The sequence below is a fragment of the Lissotriton helveticus genome, chromosome 11, assembly GCF_964261635.1.
Source record: "Lissotriton helveticus chromosome 11, aLisHel1.1, whole genome shotgun sequence".
Taxonomy (NCBI): domain Eukaryota; kingdom Metazoa; phylum Chordata; class Amphibia; order Caudata; family Salamandridae; genus Lissotriton; species Lissotriton helveticus.
In genome coordinates, this window is record NC_136072.1 from 163,531,614 (window position 1) to 163,554,533 (window position 22,920).

Genomic DNA, 22,920 nt, shown 5'->3' on the forward strand with positions numbered 1-22,920 from the left:
CTCGGAGCAAGAGGTCAGGGCACAGAGCATGCTGTACCAATATGCTGTTATTGTAATAAAGGAACTGCCTGCTGTAACCCTACCGTCTCCTGCGTGTTGTGTGAGGGTCCGCGACGCGACAGACACGTGGCGTTACAAAAACGGCAGATATAATGTGCTAATGCATGTTAGCACCGCCTTGTTGATAGGGCGATGAAATTACCGTCGCTTTAGCGGCAAAAAGTGCAGCTAAAGCAGTGATAATGCCCTTGTAAATATGCCCCCAAATTACTTACGTTGTTTGCTAAAGCCCCTATCTCGTAGTATACTGACTTGTTGCACAGCTACCCACAGAGATTATCACAATACAGGGCCGGATTTAGAGTTTAGCGTGCGGGATTCTCCATCATACACGTGCCACATATTCTGTCCTCTGTATCACAAGTGCATCATATCCTCTGGCAGACTGGATATCCGTCACATTTGTAAAGGTCCATCCCATCCACCAAAGTTGAAATCAGGCCCAAAGTCAAGATATCTTTTGATATCTGTTGAGGTCTTGCATCTTTTGGACATGCTTCCTGCTATGCATCACCCTGGCATGAGACATCTCCAAACAGCAATAATCATTAGTTGCCCACATTACTGGATGGTACTGGATCTAATCTCGTACACCGTCTGCAACTCATTGGCTTATCTCTCTCCTCCTAGGATGGGTGACCTGGACCTCCTGTAGGCCACTAGCCCCTTCCATTATTCTGCCGCCACTCACCTCGGAGAGTGAGTTCAGGATGCCATTCCTCTTGCTTAGGGGCATATTAACAATGGCCAGCGAGAATCATCGCTGGCCGTGCTTAGCGATAATTATATTATCGCAGGCTATCTCTGGTATTTATCGCCCTGGTAGCGCGTAATTAACAACGCGTTACTCCAGGGCGATAAAAATTCCAGAGATAGCGAGGTTATCGCCCTTTGGCAGGGAACATCACTGGTTTTCCAGCGATGTCCCCTGCAAAAGGGCGATAACCTTGCTGATACGGCCCACAGGGTCGTATCAGCATAATCCACCCCCTATGTTAGGGATGGCTAAATCAGGATTTTAGCAGACGTTAGATTTTAAATCTAATGTGTGCTAAAATCATGTGGGCTGCCTTGTAAATATTGCGATGTAAACATCAGCGATATTTGGAAGTTGTCCATCTTGGGTACGCCCAGTAACACCCACTTTGCATCTCATTGGAGATGCAAAGGGAGGCGTTGGGAAAAAGGGTGCTAACATGCGATTATGCATGTTAGCACCCTCTTGTAAATAGGGCGCTGGTTTTATCTCTGCTTTTTAGGCTTTGTAGACCAAAAAAGCAGAGATAAAGCCCTTGTAAATATGCCCCTTAGTTCCTTAGGATTCAGAGATATTGCAACATCTCATTCAGTCCTGGGAGGCCATCTCTGAATTTAGATAACTGGTCTCGGGAAGTTTCTTGTTTGTGGAATTCTGATGAGTTTGCTCTTCTCAGTTATGTAATGGCCAATTTAAGGGATTTTGGGAGCCCACACTCTTTCCTAAGGAATTTTAGGAAACATACTAAATACAGTTATGTGGAGGTGTTACCTGTTATGGCCAGCTACTGTTCTCACAGGGAAACTAGCAATTGCAAAATGTTTGAAAAGGATAAAGAAAAGGCATGCCTTTAGGACATGCTGACATCACCTCCTTAGCAACATTACCTTTTCATTTGGCTTCTCATATCACCTCTGTGATATCTACACCCAAATCACTCTCCATCTCATATTCATGCTCTGATCTCAGACTGCCTTACTACTATCCATTACTAGATGCCTCTAATAAATCTCGGAGCAGATTTACAAGCCCCTTGCCCTCCCAATACGTCACTTTTTGTGATGCACTGGCAGCGTATTTCTCTGCCCCATATTTACAAGGACAGGAAAAGCCACCCTGCGTGGCTTTTCCTGTCCTTGTAAATACAGCCCCTTTACACGCAGCACTTTGAGTGAAAGGGGCATTCCATGGGTGTTGCTGTGGGTGTTCCCACGCAACACCCATGGAACCAGACACTTATCCAGATTTACGAGGATTCGTCAACCTGGAAATGTGTCAGTATGCTATGCCACTCCAGCGGTGGCGTAGCGAGTCGCAACAAGGAATAATGTTTTCATTTCTCCTTGTTTTTTCCTTTTAATGCGTGCTGCATTCTACAGCACGCATTGAAAGAGGAAAATGCTTGTAGTGATTGTGTTCGTGCAGGAAGGTGTCCCTTCCTGCGCAAAAATAATCTCCCCATGATGCAGGCATTCTTGCACCATGGTGCAAGGGTGCCTGCGCCGGCGCATGGCAGCTGTTTGTGCGCCAGCACAGGGGAGAGCACAGGAATGCGACATATCAAAACTCTAAAAGTGCCGCAGCGTGGCGCAGCCAAAGGGCTTGCGGCGCCACGCTGTGGCACCTTCTTGTAAATCTGCTCCCTCGTGCTTTCCTTTTCTAGAACTGAGCTCATTTATTTTCCTGCATCCTTTGGCCCAAACATCTTTCCTCTGGATGCCCTCTCCGTGTTCCTTAATGCCAATAATTTGATGGTAGTGTTTGGCAACATGATTCTGCTTGAATCCAATACCTGAGGCCAGATTTCAACAACTACATATATGGAACAAGCATTTACAATGCAACGGTCTCGGCATTGCAAAAGTTAGAGCTATTAGCATTGTAAATGAACGCAAGTTTAAGGTCTTGACATTGTAAATGACAAGGTCTTTTATTTATGTTTTAAAAATCAAAACATAAATAAAAGTCATTGTCATTTACAATGCCAATACCTCAAAGTCGCGTAAATGCAAGACCTATTACATTGCAAATGCTTGTTTTCAAATGTTGGCAACTACGAATTTAATTAACTGTCGTGGACCATTGCACTCTTGCAGTGTCAGCCATTATGTCAGTTGTGGTTAATCGGTGCTAAAGTGTACATGCGGCGAAGTTGGCAGCTCTGGCCATTATATCACATCCTCTCCCCACTTTCATGGTATGTAGTTGGTTCTGTTTTAGGCGGTGCTAAGAGGAGAAATGGGCTGGTGCAAGCTGCCCTGGATGAGAGGCCCAGCACCTATTGTTATAGAAATGAACCACTGGTAGGGCCTCTGCCGCCTCAGGAGGCTGTCAGGACACCCACCAAATTGAAAATATGCCTGGGAGTGTTTCCCAAATCGCTGGTGAAACCTCAGATTTCGGGTCAGCACTTCCACAAATCAAGGTGACGCAGTAGCCTTAAGGCCCCAATTGGTGTAAAATTACGACAAACAGTTTGAGAACTGTTTTTGGGGTGTTGTTGAGGAGACGAGACATGCTTCTTACAGTGAAGCATTGCATTCAATAAATGCAATATATAGCAGGTGTGTAGAGAGAGCTCCATGACACAACACTTTATTTTGCCTTGGGCTTTGAAAAGCTTTATTTGCGTTGGTTCACTCCCTATCTGTCTATAAGAGTTCAGTTCTCCACTTTTGCTTAAATGAAGGAGTGTGGGGTGGGACCAGCCAGCAATGACCTTGCTTTTTCCCCGCATTATCAATGACCCTGTGCTACCCCTGTGCGCCGACGCAGGTGCCATGCACGGGTTTTCAAAGTACCAAGCAAAATCACTTTTTTTTCCATTTTAGAGCTCCTTATTCCCTTGGAACGGGGATGTTTGGGCCTTTATTTATAATCTGGCAGCCCCTTGGTGTTCCGACCGTGGTATCGGCTTCAAGTGTCGTCGGAATTGCATAACCAATAAATATTGTTATGTGGGTTGGGTAGGGTTGCGGGGTGCTCTGGGGTGTGCATGCTGTGGGAATCCGTGAAGTTTACAGGGCAACTGAAGTCATAAATGAGCATCGAAAACCTCCCCCCCAGTCACCGGAACCCCAGTGCAAGTGGTCCCTTTCGAGTGAAATAAGCGCCGTTTCAATGCATGCCTGAGAGAAGCAGACCTGTCACTGAAGCCAACAGAGAAAAAGTTATTTTAAAACGTTAAATTTAAAGAAGGCCTCTAAAATGTAACGGCAGTTACACAGATGAAAGGTGTGTGGGGCCCTGCAGAATCCTTACAGTAAAGGGATTGGAAACTGCTCAGTAACGCGTACCCGACCGAGCCTGCACAGGGACCGGGGCTGCAGTAGCGGAGCCAACAACTGGAGGGGCTGGTTACTGGATCTGTAACGGTCAGAGCCCACTAACTGAGCAGGAGAGGGTGGGGCGCACTACAGGCAGAAGGGATGCTCAACATAAGAGGAGCAGCGCAGCAGGCGCTAGAGTAGCGGCTGAGCCTCCTGTGCCCCTCACTTTCATGCTCACACACAGAATAGGCACTGACCTGGCAGAGCAAATTGCAGGGGTGGGTAATTGGCAGAGGGGGCGCGAAGCACAAGAGGAGGAAAGGTGCAGCGCAACAGAAACAAAGACAGGGCGGGGCACACAGTAGCAGTCTTGAAAAGCAACTTTGGGATAAACAGTCGCACTTGTGAAAAACACTCATAAATATTTTCCAAAATAGTCACTAACTCTGCTCAAGTAGTACAACGCCATTGTACGCTTTGGTACGGTGCAGTGTGGCATCACACTGCTCTTTGGGCGCTCACACACAAGGGTGCAACTGTTTCACCTAGGAGTGCAGGGGTGTACTACCCGGTCCCCCAGCAACACGCCGACGGAGGCTGTAGATGATCGGGTGCACCGTCTCATGTTTCCACGCCGTTCTCCGCTTGCTCACCCTGCCTTGTAGCAAATCTATGTACACATACCCTCTGGTTGAAGAGAAAGCAACTAAAAGACGAAGTCTTCATATAATAATCAGCATAATTAACTAGATAATAGAGATTAAGAATAGAATATAAATGAGTGAGTTTTTAGCTGCGCTATAAACGAAAGTGCAGTTCAGTTCTGGGGAAGTCACGATCGGATCAGCGCCGCGCGCCTCTCTGCAGACTCTTCCTGCATTCCAGAGAGGCGCGCGACGCGATCCGGTCAGCCCTGGAATGCCGTGGAGACAAGACCTGGCCGCGCGCACAACGTTATCCTATGGAAAAACGCTGCGCGCGGCCAGGTCTTGTCTCCCTTCGGTGTTCTCAGACTGCTGAGACGCCGACAATAGTTCTCGGCGAGAACGCGCTTTTCAGCGCGTTATAGCCGAGCCCTAAAAATCACATTACCTCAGTTTCCACATTGCCATTTATGAATGCCATTGTTATGAGCAAGCTAAAATATAATACTGGCCACTTGACAGGCCACCCACAACACCACTTTGCGCCCCTGGGTAGAGTCACACACTTTGCCACCAGAAACCTTTAGAAACTGCCACATCCCTATGTTCCAATACCATCGTTGGTCAGTATGGCAATCATCCAAGTACCAAGAACTTTGTAGACTCTTTGCTGTGGTTTTGAACATTGTCCATGGCACGATCCCTTCGCATTGCCCAACTTGGTCAAACAATGTACTCCTGACTGGAACAGAGCACAAATCACTCAACCGCCTGTTAGCGACTCCTAAATTGCCATGTGCCTGATTTCTGTTTAGAGCCTTCACTTTCTGAGCCCTTTAAAAAACAAAAAGTTGTTAACTGATAGGGTTGATTACCCACCTCAACTAATAATTACACCCATGTATGGGGAAACCTCCAAGTAACTAAATTAATCTGAGCTCACCCCTTAGTAGCTATGGCATAGAGCAGACAGGCTTAACTTAGGGCACTGTGTAAAGTATTTATGGAGTGCATAAACAGTAATAAAGTCAAAATGCAAAGGGATAATAATAATAAAGCAAATTCGAAAACAGAGTACAATTTTATAAACAAAATGACAAAAATCCAAAAAGGGGACTATGAGACATGATTTTTTAAAGTTTTAAAGTAAAAATAGCACCAAAAGCACAAAGCTCCAATGACAGTCAATGGTCGCTGTAGACCAGGACTGAGACATAATGTGAGGCTGACAGCCATGGAACGCGTGTTAGATACATCAACAAGTTCATCGTGATCAAAGATTTGACCTTCTGACTTGGGGACCTATTTACAAGCCCTATCGCCACATGAACATCACCTTTAATGACGTTCCTGTGGCGATATGTGCATCGCTTTATTTAGAGGGCAGTGTTAAGCCACTTAATGTGGCTTAACACTGTCTTGTAAATAAGGCCCCCTTTCACACTGTACTTAGCGTGAAATGGGAGGGCTATGGATGTTGTGGTGGGCGTTCCAATGCAATACCCATTAATATTGACGCTGCCCTCTATTTACAAGGGCAGCGTAAATCGGAGACAGTGTTAAAATTAAGACCAGGGTAAACCTGGTCTTAAACAGTCCAAACTAGGGAAATGCTTTATTTGTCCTTATTTTTGCTGTTTCCATGTGTGCTGCGTTGTACAGCACACATAGAAACAGCAAAAGGCCATTGATTGACGGCAACCCTTCCTGCACATAAACAATCTTTTAAAAAAAATGACATTTTGTAACTTCTATGTGTGCTGCATTAACCAGTAACATCCATTGCGGCAGAACGTCGTCGACATTTTCAAAAACAGTACCATTGTTTAGCAATTTGTATGAAGAATGTGGCTACTGTTTTTGCTAGCTTGCTTGACTCTATGACTATTTCAAGCCGCCATTGCTCTTCTGTTGTCTGAAAACTCTTTATGTTGTATGTTTTTTGTTTGCTTTCTCCTATGTCGGGTGCAGGATTGCGTCTCCCTTTTTATTTTTTTGTTGTTCCTTATGAAAATTATTATTGATCAAAATTGCACATTAAAAATTCTTTGTCCGGCTGGGCATTGAATATCTATAGTACCCATTAAGGTCTATATGTTATTGTTTCCTCTTTATTCTCTATCTAAGGACCATTGTTTTTCTAAAATAAAGGCTGCTAAATTTAGCACCAGCGCAGAGGGAAATGCAGGGCTGCACCATATTATTGTAAATATGGTCCAGCCGTGCATTTCTGAAGAGACGGAGCGTCGCATTAAGCCAAGGAGGCTAACGTCACGCTTTGCCACTTCATTGTAAATATGCCCCCTGGTCTTTTATAGTCTTGTCCACCCCAAGAGTACATTTCTTATGCCCCCAGGATCTCAGGGCAGGCCCTCAGAAACTCCCATGATGTCAGGAAGAGACCAACTACAGATGCCAATCCAGGTCCAGTTGCCACTGATCAGATGTGTACATCGAGGAAAATGCCTTACGTCTCCCTGTAGCCACACAGGAGCTCAGCCAACTGACTATTGGCGTCCACTTCTTTGTCATAGGTACAAGAGGGGGAAGGTCCAGTCCTTCAGGGTTCCGCTAAGGTTACAGACAGTATGTCCAGTACTTTTCTGCTATTCCGCAGGTCCAGAAACTGTTCTGAAGTGGGTTTTTGGAGGTGCCATGTTTATGCCTGACACTAGCTAATGGGTGGGAATGACTCCTTGGTATACCCTAACCAATCAGATAAAAGGTTTCAAAGCCAACCTGTGGTATCTTCCAGTGCAGGGGGCAATGCATAGGGCGAGCTGGTCTGAGTTTACTAAACCCACAAGAATAGTCAAACTGTTTAAAAATGCTGTAAAAACTCAAGAGGGGAAGATCTGGAATCTAGGGAGAGTTGTAAGATGTCACTTCCCCGAAGTGGACAAAGACATTGAGGATAGAAGTGTAGTCAATCCTCAGACAAGGGGCGGCCCGCCCCTGAGGAGGGGCCCTAGGGAATCCTATCCTACCCGCAGAACTAGCCACAGGGTGGTTAGTCGGCCCAAACACCTGGAGCAATATGTTACCAAGTAAAAGTTATCACGTCAAATGTTTCTTTCATGCATTGTCTTTTCTTGTTTTGCACAGGGAAGGGGGATGTGTGGTATCTTCCAGTGCAGGGGGGGAATGCATACTTTGCCACTGCTGCACAGCCCTCCCCGATCGCCGTGGAATGCGCCGCTGTGACATCATTTAGAATGTCACGGCGGTCAAGGTTCCAAGGCGAGCGCCCGGGTGATTGACGACGGCTGGCGAGCTGAGGAGGCAGCTGTGGCTGGGGTCGGTCATATCTGCTATGTTATCTTGGCCAATAAACTTTACAGTTTATATATCTTTCTGCGTGGGCCTCCTTCTTCTAAATGTCACACAACCCTACCCACTTTGGACATTTTCAAGATGGCGAAAGTCTTCCACCACACTAGACTTCTGCTCTGAAGAAGTGTACTATCGCAATCTTAATGTCTTCCCCCATCTAACTCTAAAATCCAGTTTAAGGCAACCACTGTACCCAAAATGAACCCAGAGACAGAAGTCCTGTAGGACAAAAACAGGATTCTTCAGCCACCAGACAAAAGATAAACAGAAACTGTCTTGGGAGCCTCTTCCCTTCATTTCAAGTGCATCCTAAGCGTCATACGTAAAACCCAGAGACAGAGGTCTGGTAGGATAAAAGCAGGGCTCTTCAACAACCAGACAGTGGCTGAACAAGAACTGCTTTGGTTTGCCATTTCTTTCCTTTCAAGTACACTCCAAGTTTTATGTGTGAACTCAGCAGACCTGTGAAGCAGGATTTGACACTGGAGCAGGATATGACACTGAAATGCCCAAAAGGATGCTCACAGCCCTTCTGTTGAGCTCAAAGTAGTAATAACTGCCCATTCAGGTTGCCCTGTAAATCATACTGTCCAATTGTGTAGCTCCTTGGAGGAATTCTACACTTCATTACCACATGTTTCAGGCCAAGTACTGGCTGGAAGAAGCTGGAAAAGTAATTCAAATTAACATTCAGGTGATCCAGAATGGAAAAAAGTAACTTTCTAAAAATTACTTTTCCTTAATATCAATTACAATTAGATTTGTTTGGCTTAAAATCTTGGAAAACCAAGGAAACAGGAATATAAAGAATGTAATTTTTTTTCTCTATATGAATAAACCTTTCACTATTAAAAAATATCATTATATCATGTTACATTGAATTCACAGGACATTTAAACTCAGGTACAATGGAATCTTGTGAGTGATGTGAATTCACTGCAAGATATATTGTGTCTGTATAAACCAAACCCACTGGACAAATACATTAATGTGCTCAATTTATTTATTTTATGCATATGCTGTAGCGAGGAGACACCTCTATTTGCATCAAAGTACTTTACAGAGAACTGTTTTTTGTAAATGTGAGGTGCAAGGAAATGTAACAACAAAACAGTGACGTGGTTATACTTATAGGTTCACTGGAGCTTAGGTATTAGAATAGCACTAAATAGTATTCAATTACCAAATGTAAATACGGTGCTCAAAGGAATGGAGAACCACACAAACTCCATAAATCAAGAGACTAATCTCTCACCAGAAATTTTCTAACTCCCAAGCACACGTGTGTTCATAAGTTTGAGTTCACTTATTCAGAATTTCACAAATATCATAAACAAAAGAAAATGTCAAACAGAACAATTATCAAACAAAATTCTTGTCTTGTTTAATTCGGTTTTCTTCTCAACAGCAAAACAACAGCCAACGCGTTTCGTCGCTACAGAAAGTGGATCCGCGACTTTCTCAAGGCTGCATAAAAGGATATACAAAATTGTATAGTCTTTTCTCCAAACTCAATCATTATCCATTAACCCCAAACACAATATACAAAAGGTATCAATAGAAAATTACACCCCTAATTGTTAAGGGCCCAAATGTTTATGCACATTTCAACATTTATTTACTTAATAAATTACATACGTTGCAATGACATTTCATTTGTGTCTAACGTATAGCTTAGAAAAGTTGTGATGGAAATAACGGAGAATTAACTCCAAATGATTCATAATATCTCTACCTTACTGCCCAGAAAAGCAAATTAGTGGTCAGTTATAGTGTCCACAAAGACCAGAAAATATAAGGTTCCAATTACTAATTCTATATTACATGCGAGATTGGAAAAGGAAAAAAATGTTATGAGAGAAAATGTGAATTTCGTCACCCAAAGGTCCGTTAGTTTTAATTACTAGTTATTAATTCAATGGGAAAATATGTCAACGATACCTAAGAATTCCTGTGTTGATCCCTGTAAAAGGTTACATTTGTCACAAATTTGTAAACATTATCAAACGATAACGTTCAAATATATCAAAATTACGAACCAAAATTACTTAATCACCTACTTCAAGCGTGGTGATAATTCCGACCCACACGGGGGTTCCAAGTGTCAAAAGCGCTATCAATACGTTGTCTCTTTTGTGTTCAGTATAAGGTCCTGGTTCTTCATTTCTAACGTTTTGAAAATAATGCATTTAGTATCAAATTTAGCGTTTCTTAGTTTCCGACTATATTAAAGTATCACAACACTAAGTTAAATGCTCGATAAGAGGCATCAATTTCTAGGGAAGTCGAGAGCAAACAGTAAGGCTAGAGTAGGTCAAATATGACACAATCTCTGCTATTAACAAACGGTAAATTATTACGGATATTTTAGTTCCATTGTCACGCATAAGTGAACATCCAATTAGTTCAAATGTCCACTTACCTATAAGTACAGCTACAGTAGTGCTGCTCCAAGGTTTCCCATCGTCTTGTATATCTCGCGTCTGTGGCCCAGGTGTCGTCCGCCTCTAATTTCAAATCGACTCTCTCCTATCTACGTTTCTGATTGGTTAGTAATCGCGAGTTAAAAAATCAAAGAAGGACTAAAAGATTAACTTAGTGAAGCGGCCATCTTAGTTGTGGTTTATCACATCTATTACGACATTTATGTTAATGGAGGATATACTATTCCCGCTCGTAAATGATTAATCATTATCCTGTAACGATCAGAAGTATTATGTTTATTCGAGCACTTATGTACCTTAGGTAGCGTATAGATACATGGATATTTTGGCTTAATAGGTTTTAGGTAGATTAATTCGTCATTATCTATTAATCCCAAGCCATGCCATCTCTTGAGTTGTTTAGTAATGTAATCAGTCAAAGCCCACATTGGGTTCCCAGTCAAAGGTTCATAGCACAGGCAGATGCGTCACGTTGTAAAGCCCTGCGCCACTTGTGGGCGTTCCGGCGCAGGGTGGGCGTTCCGGGGCAGGTGCGCCTCGCAAAAGTGGCTGATTGAAATCTATAAGATTTCACTCAGTCACTTTCAGGCCGATGCTGCGTCAAAACCCTGCGCCTGCTTGAAGCAGGCGTAGGTCTTGACGCAGCATTGTAAAGATGGGGCACCCCCGAGCCTTGCTGGAGCACCATGTGTGGCGGAGCAGCGGCGCAAAATAACTGGCGCATCCCTGGGGATGCGCCAGTTATCATAAACCTGCCCCTAAGTACTTAGGTTCAGATTTACTAACAATTTGCACCATTTTCTTTTGGCGCAGCTATAATTCCATACTAGTAGAGAACTACAAACACAGGAGTGACTTGAGCTGCATTGCATTACATTATGTCCCATAATGTAATGCAATGCAGCTCAAGTATCCATCCATGTATTTTGAAACAAACACAGATTTAAACAGCAAATCTGGGTTTGTGCCAAAATGGTGTGCCTACCGGAGAAAGGCATAACAAGGAGAAATATCTTCATTTCTCCTCGTTACTACCTTTTTAGGTCGAGCGTAGCGAACGGACCTCATGTATACTTTAGTATACTTTTGTAAATGGGACAGGGAGGTGCACGTGCTTTCCGTCTCGGATCTCGGATTTGACCTCGTGAGCGCACATGCGTGCGAGCGCGACTCTGCCATGCGCTTTGGAAAACGAAACCTAAGAGCCGCGCGACGTGAGCTGTCTACGGTAGAAGCTCACGCGCGCGGCTCTTAGGTTTTGTTCTGACTTGTTTATTTAACTGGGTAACTAGTACTGCTGTCGGGGGGCCGTAAGCGCTTTCTAATCGCCTCACTGTCAAGCTGCTTCCTCTGATGTTTACTCTCGTCTCGCTTGAAGTTCTCTCCTACCCTTTCCCTCTGCTTGCTACCGCCGAGCGGAACCTCCCCTCCTGGCTCCGGGATGCGTGATGTGCTCTCCGGGCACCCTACTCTCCACAGAGGCGCTCTCCAGAGATCGTGCTGGTGCCAGAGTGCTACTAGCCTGCATGGAAACCTGGAGATTTCACGGCAGGCCAGTGGCTCCCAGAGGAAAGTAGGGCTGGTACAAAGAAAGTTGGATGACAGTCGGAGCCTGACGTATGACTGACTCTGCTTCAGTTCTCCCTGCCTGCCAGATGTTATGAAATCTCACTAAACCCCCATAACAAGCAAGAGAGTTACGAGCGAAGCCAAAGCCCTGGCGTCATCAACGGGGGCAAGCCAGGAGCAGTGCATTCTGGGGTATTTTGACTGCTTTGCTCGACACAATTCAGTGTATTTTTAGTGCTGCATTGCAGCTGAAGTTTTTAGGAGAATTTCTGTGGATTTGTATAGCAAGCAGCCTTGTTGATATATGTCGGTTTTGTTCTCTTATAAATGTCAGTCCATTTCACGGAGCTTAAAGTCATTTAACAGCTGAAATTTAAGCCCTGGTTTGTTTTCTCAGTCTCCTAGAATAAGGGGCATAGCAGGACGCCAGTAATTAACTGTGCAGAATCAGAATAAGGGTGACTCATAGAAATGTCACAGCCAATTGGTTACTGCATTAAAGTAAATTAACACCGCCTGTGTCAGTGGTTTGAAAGTCAGTGGGTCGTGTAAGCATCGAGATGGCATGCTTGTCGTTGGAATAATGTGTATGATCCCCTATGTTATTAAAAGTAAAACGAGTGAAAACTTGCGTTGTAAGATAAGCGGAGTTTTTAAGGGCTGTATTCCTCGTAGAGGGGGCACTAGTGTGATAATTAGATTTGTTTACTTTCTGGTGTTTTATCTGTATCCCTTTCACCTTTATCCCCATTTGTAGCTGTCTTATTTTTGTTAGGGCCAAGTTGAAAAGATGTCAGACACGTGCATCGGAGAGGACAGTGGGAAGTGTTAGCCATTATATCATACGCGGCTGCAGATGGGACGAAGTGGAAGTTTCATCATTTAAATAGTAACCCATTTGGGTGCAATGTCTTTCGTGGTCTTTGAGCACAAAAAATGGAAATCAATTATTTTATCAGCCGAATAAATGCCTTATTCTAATACTCTTGGCTAACATGGTATGTCTATCTACATAAAATATTTTTTACGCTAAGTCTAATGCACGTCCAAGTGTCCCCTGTGATTCTAGGCAAATCAAAAATCTCCCCGTGGCTACCAAAAGGAAAATAAATTCATTAGAAGCACGTGTTGAAAGCATATTTGAAGGATTAGCACATATTTGAAGGGTTAGCGGAAGGAGAGTCATACATACCGAGTTCGCTGTTTTATTATAAGCATCCTTTGGGTTTTTTTTACCGTTTCCGTGTACGGATTCCATATTGACTGACAAAGAAATACATTCAAGAATAGACTGCAAGTACTGGTTCTCCTGTAAACGCCTTAATCTGACCACAATGTAGGAAAGCTGCTTCTCGGACAGCTTATGACAGTACCTATCGTGTGAATCTCATTTGCTCAATGTTAATCTTTATACCAAATTCAGGTTTTAGGTATTCACAATTATTGGGCCACTTTTTTATTCAAGTGCAGCAGTTCTTGTTTCTAAGCTCTTTTTTTAAGGTTTGTACTTTGACACTTTATGGACATTTGTAACTAAAATGCACTACTAATTATTAGACCTGACATCTTTGGTGTCATATTCCTCCAAACGTTGTGCTTTCATACCTCCTGTTTATTGAATTGTTTCTGTAGTCTTAAGGACTCTGTGCAGTTCTGCCCTCTGTTAGACTCGGGTTTTGTGCATTTCTGCCCTCTGTTAGACTCGTTTTTCCCTTGTTTTTCTGCCCTTATGCCCTCTGTTAGACTCGTTTTTTTGTGGATTTGTGCCCTCTGTTAGACTCGGTTTTTGTGCCTTTCTGCCCTCTGTTAGACTAGTTTTTATGCCTTCCTGCCCTCTGCATCACCACATCACTCAGCGCTACCCCAGCATCACTCAGCACCACCACATTATCACTCAGCACCACCACATTATCACTCAGCACCACCACAGCACCGCTCAGCACCACAACAGCATCTCTCAGCACCACCACAGCATCACTCAGCACCACCACAGCATCACTCAGCACCACCACAGCATCACTCAGCACCACCACAGCATCACTCAGCAGCATCACTCAGCATCACCACAGCACCACGCAGCACCACTCCAGCATCACTCAGCACCACCCCAGCATCACTCAGCACCACCCCAGCATCACTCAGCACCACTCAACACCACCACATTATCACTCAACACCACCACATTATCACTCAGCACCAACACAGCACCACTCAGCACGACCACAGCACCACTCAGCACCACCACAGTATCACTCAGCACCCCCACAGTATCACTCAGCACCCCCACAGTATCACTCAGCACCACCACAGCACCACTCAGCACCACCACATTATCACTCAGCACCACCACATTATCACTCAGCACACCACAGAACCACTCATCATCACCACAGCACCACTCAGCACCACCACAGCATCACTCAGCACCGCCACAGCACCGCTCAGCACCACCACATCATCACTCAGCACCACCACACCACCACTCAGCATCACCACGGCATCACTCAGCTCCACCACAGCACCACTCAGCACCACCACAGCATCACTCAGCACCACAACAGCATCACTCGGCACCACCACAGCATCACTCGGCACCACCACAGCATCACTCAGCGCCACCACAGCATCACTCAGCGCCACCCAAGCATCACTCAGCACCACCACAGCATCACTCAGCACCACCACAGCACCACTCAGCACCACCACAGCATCACTCAGCACCACCACAGCATCACTCAGCACCACCGCAGCATCACTCAGCACCACCACAGCACCACTCAGCACCACCACAGCATCACTCAGCACCACCACAGCACCACTCAGCACCATCAAATTATCACTCAGCAACACCACATTATCGCACAGCACCACTCAGCACCACCACAGCACCACTCAGCACCACCACAGCACCATCACATCATCACTCAGCGCCACCCCAGCACCACTCAGCGCCACCCAGCATCACTCAGCGCCACTCCAGCATCAGTCAGCGTCACCACAGCATCACTCAGCGCCACCACAGCATCACTCAGCACCACCACAGCATCACTCAGCGCGACCACAGCATTACTCAGCATCGCTCAGCACCACCACAGCACCCAGCATCACTCAGCACCACTCAGCATCACCACAGCACCACTCAGCATCACCACTCAGCACCACCACAGCACCACTCAGCACCACCACAGCATCACTCAGCGCCACCCCAGCATCAATCTGTGCAACCATTCAACAACAACTGGTTCAAATATGTTCTCTCAATATTTCAAGCTTTATTACAAATGTCACAAAAAGATGTTAATATTTCACTTCTGGTCTTGGATATCCGTCACAATAAAATACACTGAACATAATCTTCACAAAAGGTATTTACAAAAGTTTAAGCTATTGCCATTATAAATTACAATCACTTTTATTTAAGTATTAATTATTTAAAAAATTAAAAGCCATTGTAATTTGTAATATCAATACATCTAAGTCACGTAAATACAAAGCATGTTGCATTACAAATGCTATAGGTTCACATTTGCGAAAGTTATAACTATTGGCATTGTAAATGACAAAGCTATTAATTTAGCTATTTTCAAAACCAACACATAAATAAAAAAAATTGTTATTTACAAGACCAATAGCTCAAACTTTCCTAATGCGAGACCTATTGCATTGCAAATGCTTGTTCCATGTGTGCTGCATTCTGCAGCACACACAGAAAGATGAATATGCCTCTAAGGATCGTTGTTCTGCAGGACGGTAACCCTCCCTGCAAAAAGAAAAAATCCTGCCCTTAACGCAGGCTCCCTGGTGTCATGGCCCAATAGTGCCTGTGTTGGCGCTAGATAGCCACAAGCACAGGGAGGGAGTGGAACTGATCATATCTTTGTAAATTTGGCGCTGTTCAGCTCTCTTCAGTGAATGCAGCGCCGTGTAGAAACTTGCCTTGCTGCATTGCGTAGTTTGAACTTCTAGTAAATCTGCCCTATAGAATCAGGCTCAACAGTGCCACAGTGCGATAAAACAATAGACTGGAAGCCACGCACATTGGCTATAACCCTGGGACATGCAGCAGCCAGTCGCATTGTCTAATCACCAAACGTTATGATGGGCAAGCAGTGCTGCATTGTAGCAAACTGTGTGGCCTTGGACATATAGGTTTAATTGTATGTGGCCTGGAGCCAAAAGGCCACCAGGACTCCAACACGCACTACGAAAAATGAAATATTTCGTTTGTCAAATTACCAATCAATTTTATCCAATATGGTTCATCAAAAAATTTATCATATTACAGTCATTGTAAGGAAATACATTTTGTAAATCGTTAATTTCACATTACATTTGGATGGCAAAAGTACAACTTTATACATCAAATAATGAATACAAAAACACCCAATGCATTTCGGGGCGTCTTCCCCTTCGTCAGGGGTCTGTTGAAAAAACACAAAAAGGAAATCTTATTACTTTCGGTGTAGGGGAGAATCGAAGCTATCGTGTACTAGCTCTTGTATTATAATGCTTACCTCGTGATTGCAAGTACTTAATGCTACTTTGTAATCTGAAGCATTAAGAAAAATCTACAATGAAGAAAAAAGAAAATGTTTTAACCTCAACGTGTTATTTTAAGATAAATGATGATAATCATGTTTGTTAACTAATCTCCTCATATAGGGAGCATTGATTACTCCGATTTCAATGTTCCACAGGTAGAATCGTCTACAGGTGAAAAAGCGGGGTCAAGCTTCAACTGAAGCCCTGCAGGTAAAAAGAGCTCCTTCACATAAAACCCATACCGTTTTTTGAAGTATGTGACAAGAAATACTGAGATTTGCTTATTTGCACGTTACAGATATGATGGATTAAGGTCACATTAAAGAAAACAACAGGTGAGATTTGGACAACATTAATGACACAGAAATGTCATTATTGATTAATATTTTATAAATATTTTTTTAGCCCAATTATTGAAAGCCTGTGATTATTATTTCTTCACAGACTCTGCACACTCAAAGGAGGATCAGGTAAATTCAAGGATTCCCTATATGAGGAGATTGGTTAACAAACATGATTATCATCATTTATCTTAAAATAACACGTTGAGGTTAAAACATTTTCTTTTTTCTTCATTGTAGATTTTTCTTAATGCTTCAGATTACAAAGTAGCATTAAGTACTTGCAATCACGAGGTAAGCATTATAATACAAGAGCTAGTACACAATAGCTTCGATTCTCCCCTACACCGAAAGTAATAAGATTTCCTTTTTGTGCTTTTTCAACAGACCCCTGACGAAGGGGCAGACGCCCCGAAATGCATTGGGTGTTTTTGTATTCATTATTTGATGTATAAAGTTGTACTTTTGCCATCCAAATGTAATGTGAAATTAACGATTTACAAAATGTATTTCCTTACAATGACTGTAATATGATAAATTTTTTGATGAACCATATTGGATAAAATTGATTGGTAATTTGACAAACAAAATATTTCATTTTTCGTAGTGCGTGTTGGAGTCCTGGTGGCCTTTTGGCGCCAGGCCACATACAATTATTACGTCAGTGTGCAGGCACTAGTCCAACACAGCACACATACCGCACAAGCACATAAAAACTGATCATTTTGAGTGCAGCACCCGCTCTCATACACTTAGACATATAGGGGCAGATTTACCACCCCCTTGTGACACTTTTCCACCGCCATTTTGTTACTTTGTGGGACACAGCGGCGATGTAAACAATGCACCACGATGCAGCCCATTTACAACATGCTGCATCTAGGGAGATGCATCACCTTGTAAAGCCCAGCACCTCATTCTGCCTGTGTCAGGCATAATGTATGCAGGGTGGGTGTTCCCATGCGGGAAAGCCTTGTAGAAGTGACACCACTGCGTCAAAACCCTACACCTGCTTGGAGCAGGCGTAAGGAGTGACACAGTGTATTAGGAATGGGCCTCCCCATGTATTGCTGTAGTTGTGTCGTGCTTGCGACATGACTCCCGTAATGGGCAACTTTTGTACCAACAGATGCGTAGAAATTTCTGACGCATCTGTCAGTTCTTGCGCCAGAGTGCGCCATATTGTAAATATGGCACAACCATGGTGGTGCAAGGGTTTTGTACGCAGGTACAGGGAAACTGACGCATCTGTTTCTTGTAAATAAGTCCCATAATGCCTATCTCGCCCAACCTGCCAGTACGGGGTTACTTTGAAACAGCTTTACAGAGGATTAAGAGAACCAAGGACCAACTCATAGAACAGGCCCACAGCACGCTTTTCATCCATACAGGATTATAATTTTATCTCATTTTTAGGTCAAACCTGGGCAGCGCATGCGCTGCTCTACGAGGCATGCTGTATTAAGGTATGGAATCCAAGCTCTGCCCATTTCTCACCCATCTCCTCAATTGGCTTCTGTTACGGTCCTTTTGAAATTGTTGCTATTCATTCATGAATAGACTTACTAGTGCCTCCTTGGTACCGCCTTGTCTGCATTTGTATCCTCCCATAAGGACTGGACTTTTTACTTGTGGTGTTACACGGTCTGCTTTACCTAGTCGGTGAGCACTATTTTCTTTAATGATCTTCCCCTATTTCATCCCCGACATCGCAGCATGCCACAACGCCACGCTTAATATTTTAGCAGGTGCCCACTTTTATAATTGCTTTTTTGGCAATAACAATAACTATTACTTTGCAATTTGTATAGTACGCAATGCTGCCGGTAATCACGGCGGAAACTAAGCAAACAATGGCAGACGCACGGCTCTCCCAACTCTATGGGGAGAGGTGTGGCGCCGCGGCCAGGGCGACTGACGCTGGAATCTGGGGATCAGGGTTCGATCCCCGGCTCCGGCGGCAGGTTAGCCCAGCACCATGTGACTCTGGGCAATAGCTCGCTTAATCTTCCCGACGGCCCCCAGCGCCTAGAGACCCTTACGGGTGATTGTGCGCTTCACAAATGTTGATTATTATTATTATTATATGGGGCCGATTAGGATATCCGTCCGCTACCCCAGAGGTGGAGGGACCGTCCGCAGGGGCAGCGGCGGTCCCTCCGTGCAAATTAGGATTTGACCGCCACCCTGTACGTCACATCCTGTATGTTTAACATTTACATGCACAAAGCGGCAGGCACCGCGCGGTGCCTGCCGCTTTGTGCATGTAAATGTTGGGGGGTGCACCCCCAACACACCTGGGGGCCCGCAACGGCCCGGAGGATGCGGATTCACCGCGATCGTAATCGGGCCCTATGTCAACATCTCCTCTTTCATTTCCACAACCCGCTTTTACAGTCTTTGCTCCTTATTGCTGTCCCACCCCCAGGCATACGCTAAACTCTGAGCATTAACAACACGGGCTCCACGCTTAATATTTTAGCAGGCGCCTGTTTTTATATTTTAAATCTCCAACACAGTGCTTGGACATGCAGCTTTGTCTCTCTAAATTGTTCCGCAGTATTTCCCTCGCTGAACACTGACTTCCAGGTTGACACAAAGAATGCCCACGCACGCCACCCAGCTGTAATTAATTTGCTGGAAAGACCACCGTGGCTCCAGGGAGACAGCTGGTGAGTTTGCTCAAGCTCTCCACCGTGGCTCATTCTTCATTGCAAAGGGCAACTTTCAGGCAGGACACACTCTCTCCTAACGCCATTTGCAATTCAATAGATCTCGCATTTGTGAGAGTTTAAGCTATTGGCTTTGTAAATGATGATGCCTTTTATTTATCTGTTTTAAAAACAACACCTAGATAACAGGTATTGTCATTAACAATGCCAATAGCTCAAGCTCTCATAAATGTGAGACCTATTGCATTGCAAATTCTTGTTATAGGTAAGTAGGGAAAATTGACAGACAATGACGCCTGGTCCACCACTGTACATGACTGAGGAAGCAACATACCTCTATTTAGTCTCAAGTTCTGTTTTGCTCTTATATTATGATTAGAGTAAAGATGTGCTAAAATATCAAACTTCCAGCACATCTGATTTGTGGGAAATGACTGCATCGCTGCTGGTGCAGGGCGCTTCACTTCATTGGTTCATGTTCTTCCTTATTAGCATCACTATGGGCCCGATGTAGGTAAAAGGGAATTTCCGATTCCAAAATACCGAGGCGGGCCGATTCGGTATTCTGAAATCGGAAAACGAGATGTAGGAAACAAACAGCGAAATAATAAGGAATCGGTCGGCATCGGTAATGTGAATCGGTACGTACCGAATCAGCACGGACCGAATCGGAAAGTACCGATTCGCCTACCACCGAATCGGAACTAGCCGAATCGGCTACCACCGAATCGGAATTAGCCGAGTCGGAAAAATCAGAATCGGCTATTACCGAATCGGAGGTATGAAAACACACCCATGGCCAAAAAGCCCATAGGAATGCATTGAAGAAACCGATTCGGCTATCTCCGAATCGGATGATACCGATTCGGATTTTACCGAATCGGTAATATCCGATTCGGAGATAGCCGAATCGGTTAAAGCCGCTTCAGCCAATGAGGTGGCTCCCCCTCCCCCTCCCAAACAGGGAGTGGCAACCCTGGCAGGTGCAGCCAATTAAGAACTTTCTGGAGAGCCAGCCTGAGCTGAGCAGTCACAGTTAGCAGCAGTGGGAGTAGGAGGTAGTGAACTGTTCAGACCAAGATGGCAAACCAGAGTGAGAGCCAGAAGTCCAGCCAGAAGAGGAAGCCTAAGTTCAGCAGCACCGAGCTGCAGGTGTTGGTTGAGGAGGTGGTGAGGGTGCACCGGCAGCTATTCGGAAGGCTGTCCCTCAATGTGCCAGAATGCACCAAGAGGAGGCTCTGGAGCGATATCGGTCAGAAGGTCAACGCTGTGGGTGTCACCCCCAGGTCCCTGGATGAGCTGAAGAAGCGCTTCTATGACATCCGCAGCCTGACCAAACGGAAGATGGCAGAGATCCAGAAGCAGGCTGGAGTCACTGGTGGTGGCAGGAACCCGGCGCCACCCCTCACCGAGCTGGAGGAACTGGTCTCCAGCACCATTGAGAGGGAGAGCGTGACCGGAATTGGGACCCTGGACAGCTCAGCCAGAGCTACAGCTACAGGTAAGAGGCATGCGCATCAGGACACACCCTACCAGACACCTCCCCATTAGACACAATGCATAGCCAAACCCCAGCACAGTACTGCAACCAACATACAAGAGACAAGCATCATGGTACATCCAGTCAGCAGTAGGTATCAAAATATGGCAGTGCAGAATCACAAGACATGAAACAGTGGAACACATTCTACGGAGATGCTAGGACATGTGGAATGCTTTAATTGTACTGACTGTAATACATCGGTACTCTATTTACAAATGCTTCTTTGTACCTAGGGGCACCATCAGGCGGACAAACACTGCCAAAGGAGGCAGCAGCACCATCTACCACTGCACTCGCAGGGCCGAGCACGAGTCAGGCTGCCGAGGAGGAGGAGGAAAACACCATAGGCCTGGATATTGAGGGAGACCTGGAAATTGACTTTGATGCACTTCACTCCCCACAAATGCAAAGCACACCCTCCTTGCAATTCTCCCCAGAGAACTCCCCGACAAGGGAGCTCTTTCCACCTACACCAGCTCCTGCCACTGTGGCTCCAGTACACCCTGTCCTGGGAGCAGGGGCTCAGGCCCCGGCCAGCACCACACCCCCACCAGTGGCACCCCAGCCCACGCAGCAGGCGGGCAGCAGCAGTACCCGGCGCCGTGCCATTCCCACCACTGCAGACCCAGCACGGGAGGCCAGTGTGTTCCGGGGCCTCGAAGGCAATATGGTGAAGATCCAAAGGCAGCAGGCGAAATCCATCATGGCATGCCAACGCCAGCTCCTGCAGCACAACCTGCAGATGGGGGAAATGGTGAAAGGATTTCAGGCCTTTGTGGCTTCCAACAAGGAGGCAGTAGCAGGTTTAGGCAGGCTAACCACTGCCATCACACAGTTATGTGGCAGAATGGAGGAGCAAGAGGTGGTGCGCAGGCGGGATGCCCGGGTGCAGAACCGCTCCTTGAGCCGCCTTGCTGCAGCAACGGCACAACTCTGTCAGCGTGGTGCCAACATGGAGTCTAGTCTCGCTCAAAATACCGCAGAGTTGACAAGGGGAATGGCCCGCATCACGACAGCAATGGAGGCCTTGATCATCTCTAACACTGCCGCAAATCCTGCCCTGGACCTGGGGGATGCTGGGGACAGCAGCAGCCGCAGCAGCCCGGCCAGCGCTGCGTCAGAGCCACGCAGGAGCACCAGGCGCTCCGCAGATGCCGCTGGTCATTCTGAAGGGGGTGAGGGACACCACAGTGGGGCTGCAAAGCGCTCAAAGAAATAGCCTAGCAAGGGCGGGTGAGGCAACCTGGACCCTAGACTTTTGTTTTCATTGACATTACACCTTTGTTTTGTTGCACATCAGTGCAGTAACTGTGTAGCAACAGTATTAAAAATTGCTTATTCAACACAACCATTCACCTGTCTGTGCATTTTTACTCACTCAGAAATAGTTTGCTGTTATCTCCTCACGTCTATGTCTCCCATCACTTGGCGTACACACCCCAGCTGGCTGTGTTAGTGGCACAGCTTCGTCGTCATCATGGTCCTCGTAGTCACTCAACTCCACCTCAGTGCCCTTCTTCACCGCAAGGTTGTGTAACATTGCACAGACAGCTATGATTTTGCAACAGGTGATGGGGGTGTACTGCCTTGCACCTCCACTCTTGTGCAGGCATCTAAACCTGCTTTTCCAGATGCCGAATGTCCTTTCCACAACATTCCTGGTGCTTTTGTGGGCACGGTTATACCTCCTTTGGCTGGGTGTAGAGGGGTTGAGGTAGGGGGTGAGAATGAATGAACGGAGGGCAT

At 45.4% G+C, this 22,920-nt stretch overlaps 1 protein-coding gene across 1 annotated transcript in view; it reads left to right on the forward strand.

Moving 5' to 3' along the window:
- The window catches only part of LOC144790758 (uncharacterized), a 92,806-nt gene extending 70,370 nt beyond the window's left edge, over positions 1-22,436 (forward strand). Inside the window, exons 2-7 of the mRNA XM_078665460.1 lie at positions 16,739-16,789; positions 17,024-17,088; positions 17,200-17,253; positions 20,011-20,141; positions 20,918-21,132; positions 21,408-22,436. Of these exons, the coding sequence (XP_078521586.1) occupies positions 16,739-16,789; positions 17,024-17,088; positions 17,200-17,253; positions 20,011-20,141; positions 20,918-21,132; positions 21,408-22,393 (1,502 nt within the window). The 3' untranslated portion in view covers positions 22,394-22,436. The remainder of the gene's footprint in view (positions 1-16,738; positions 16,790-17,023; positions 17,089-17,199; positions 17,254-20,010; positions 20,142-20,917; positions 21,133-21,407) is intronic.
- Positions 22,437-22,920: the final 484 nt, after the last annotated feature.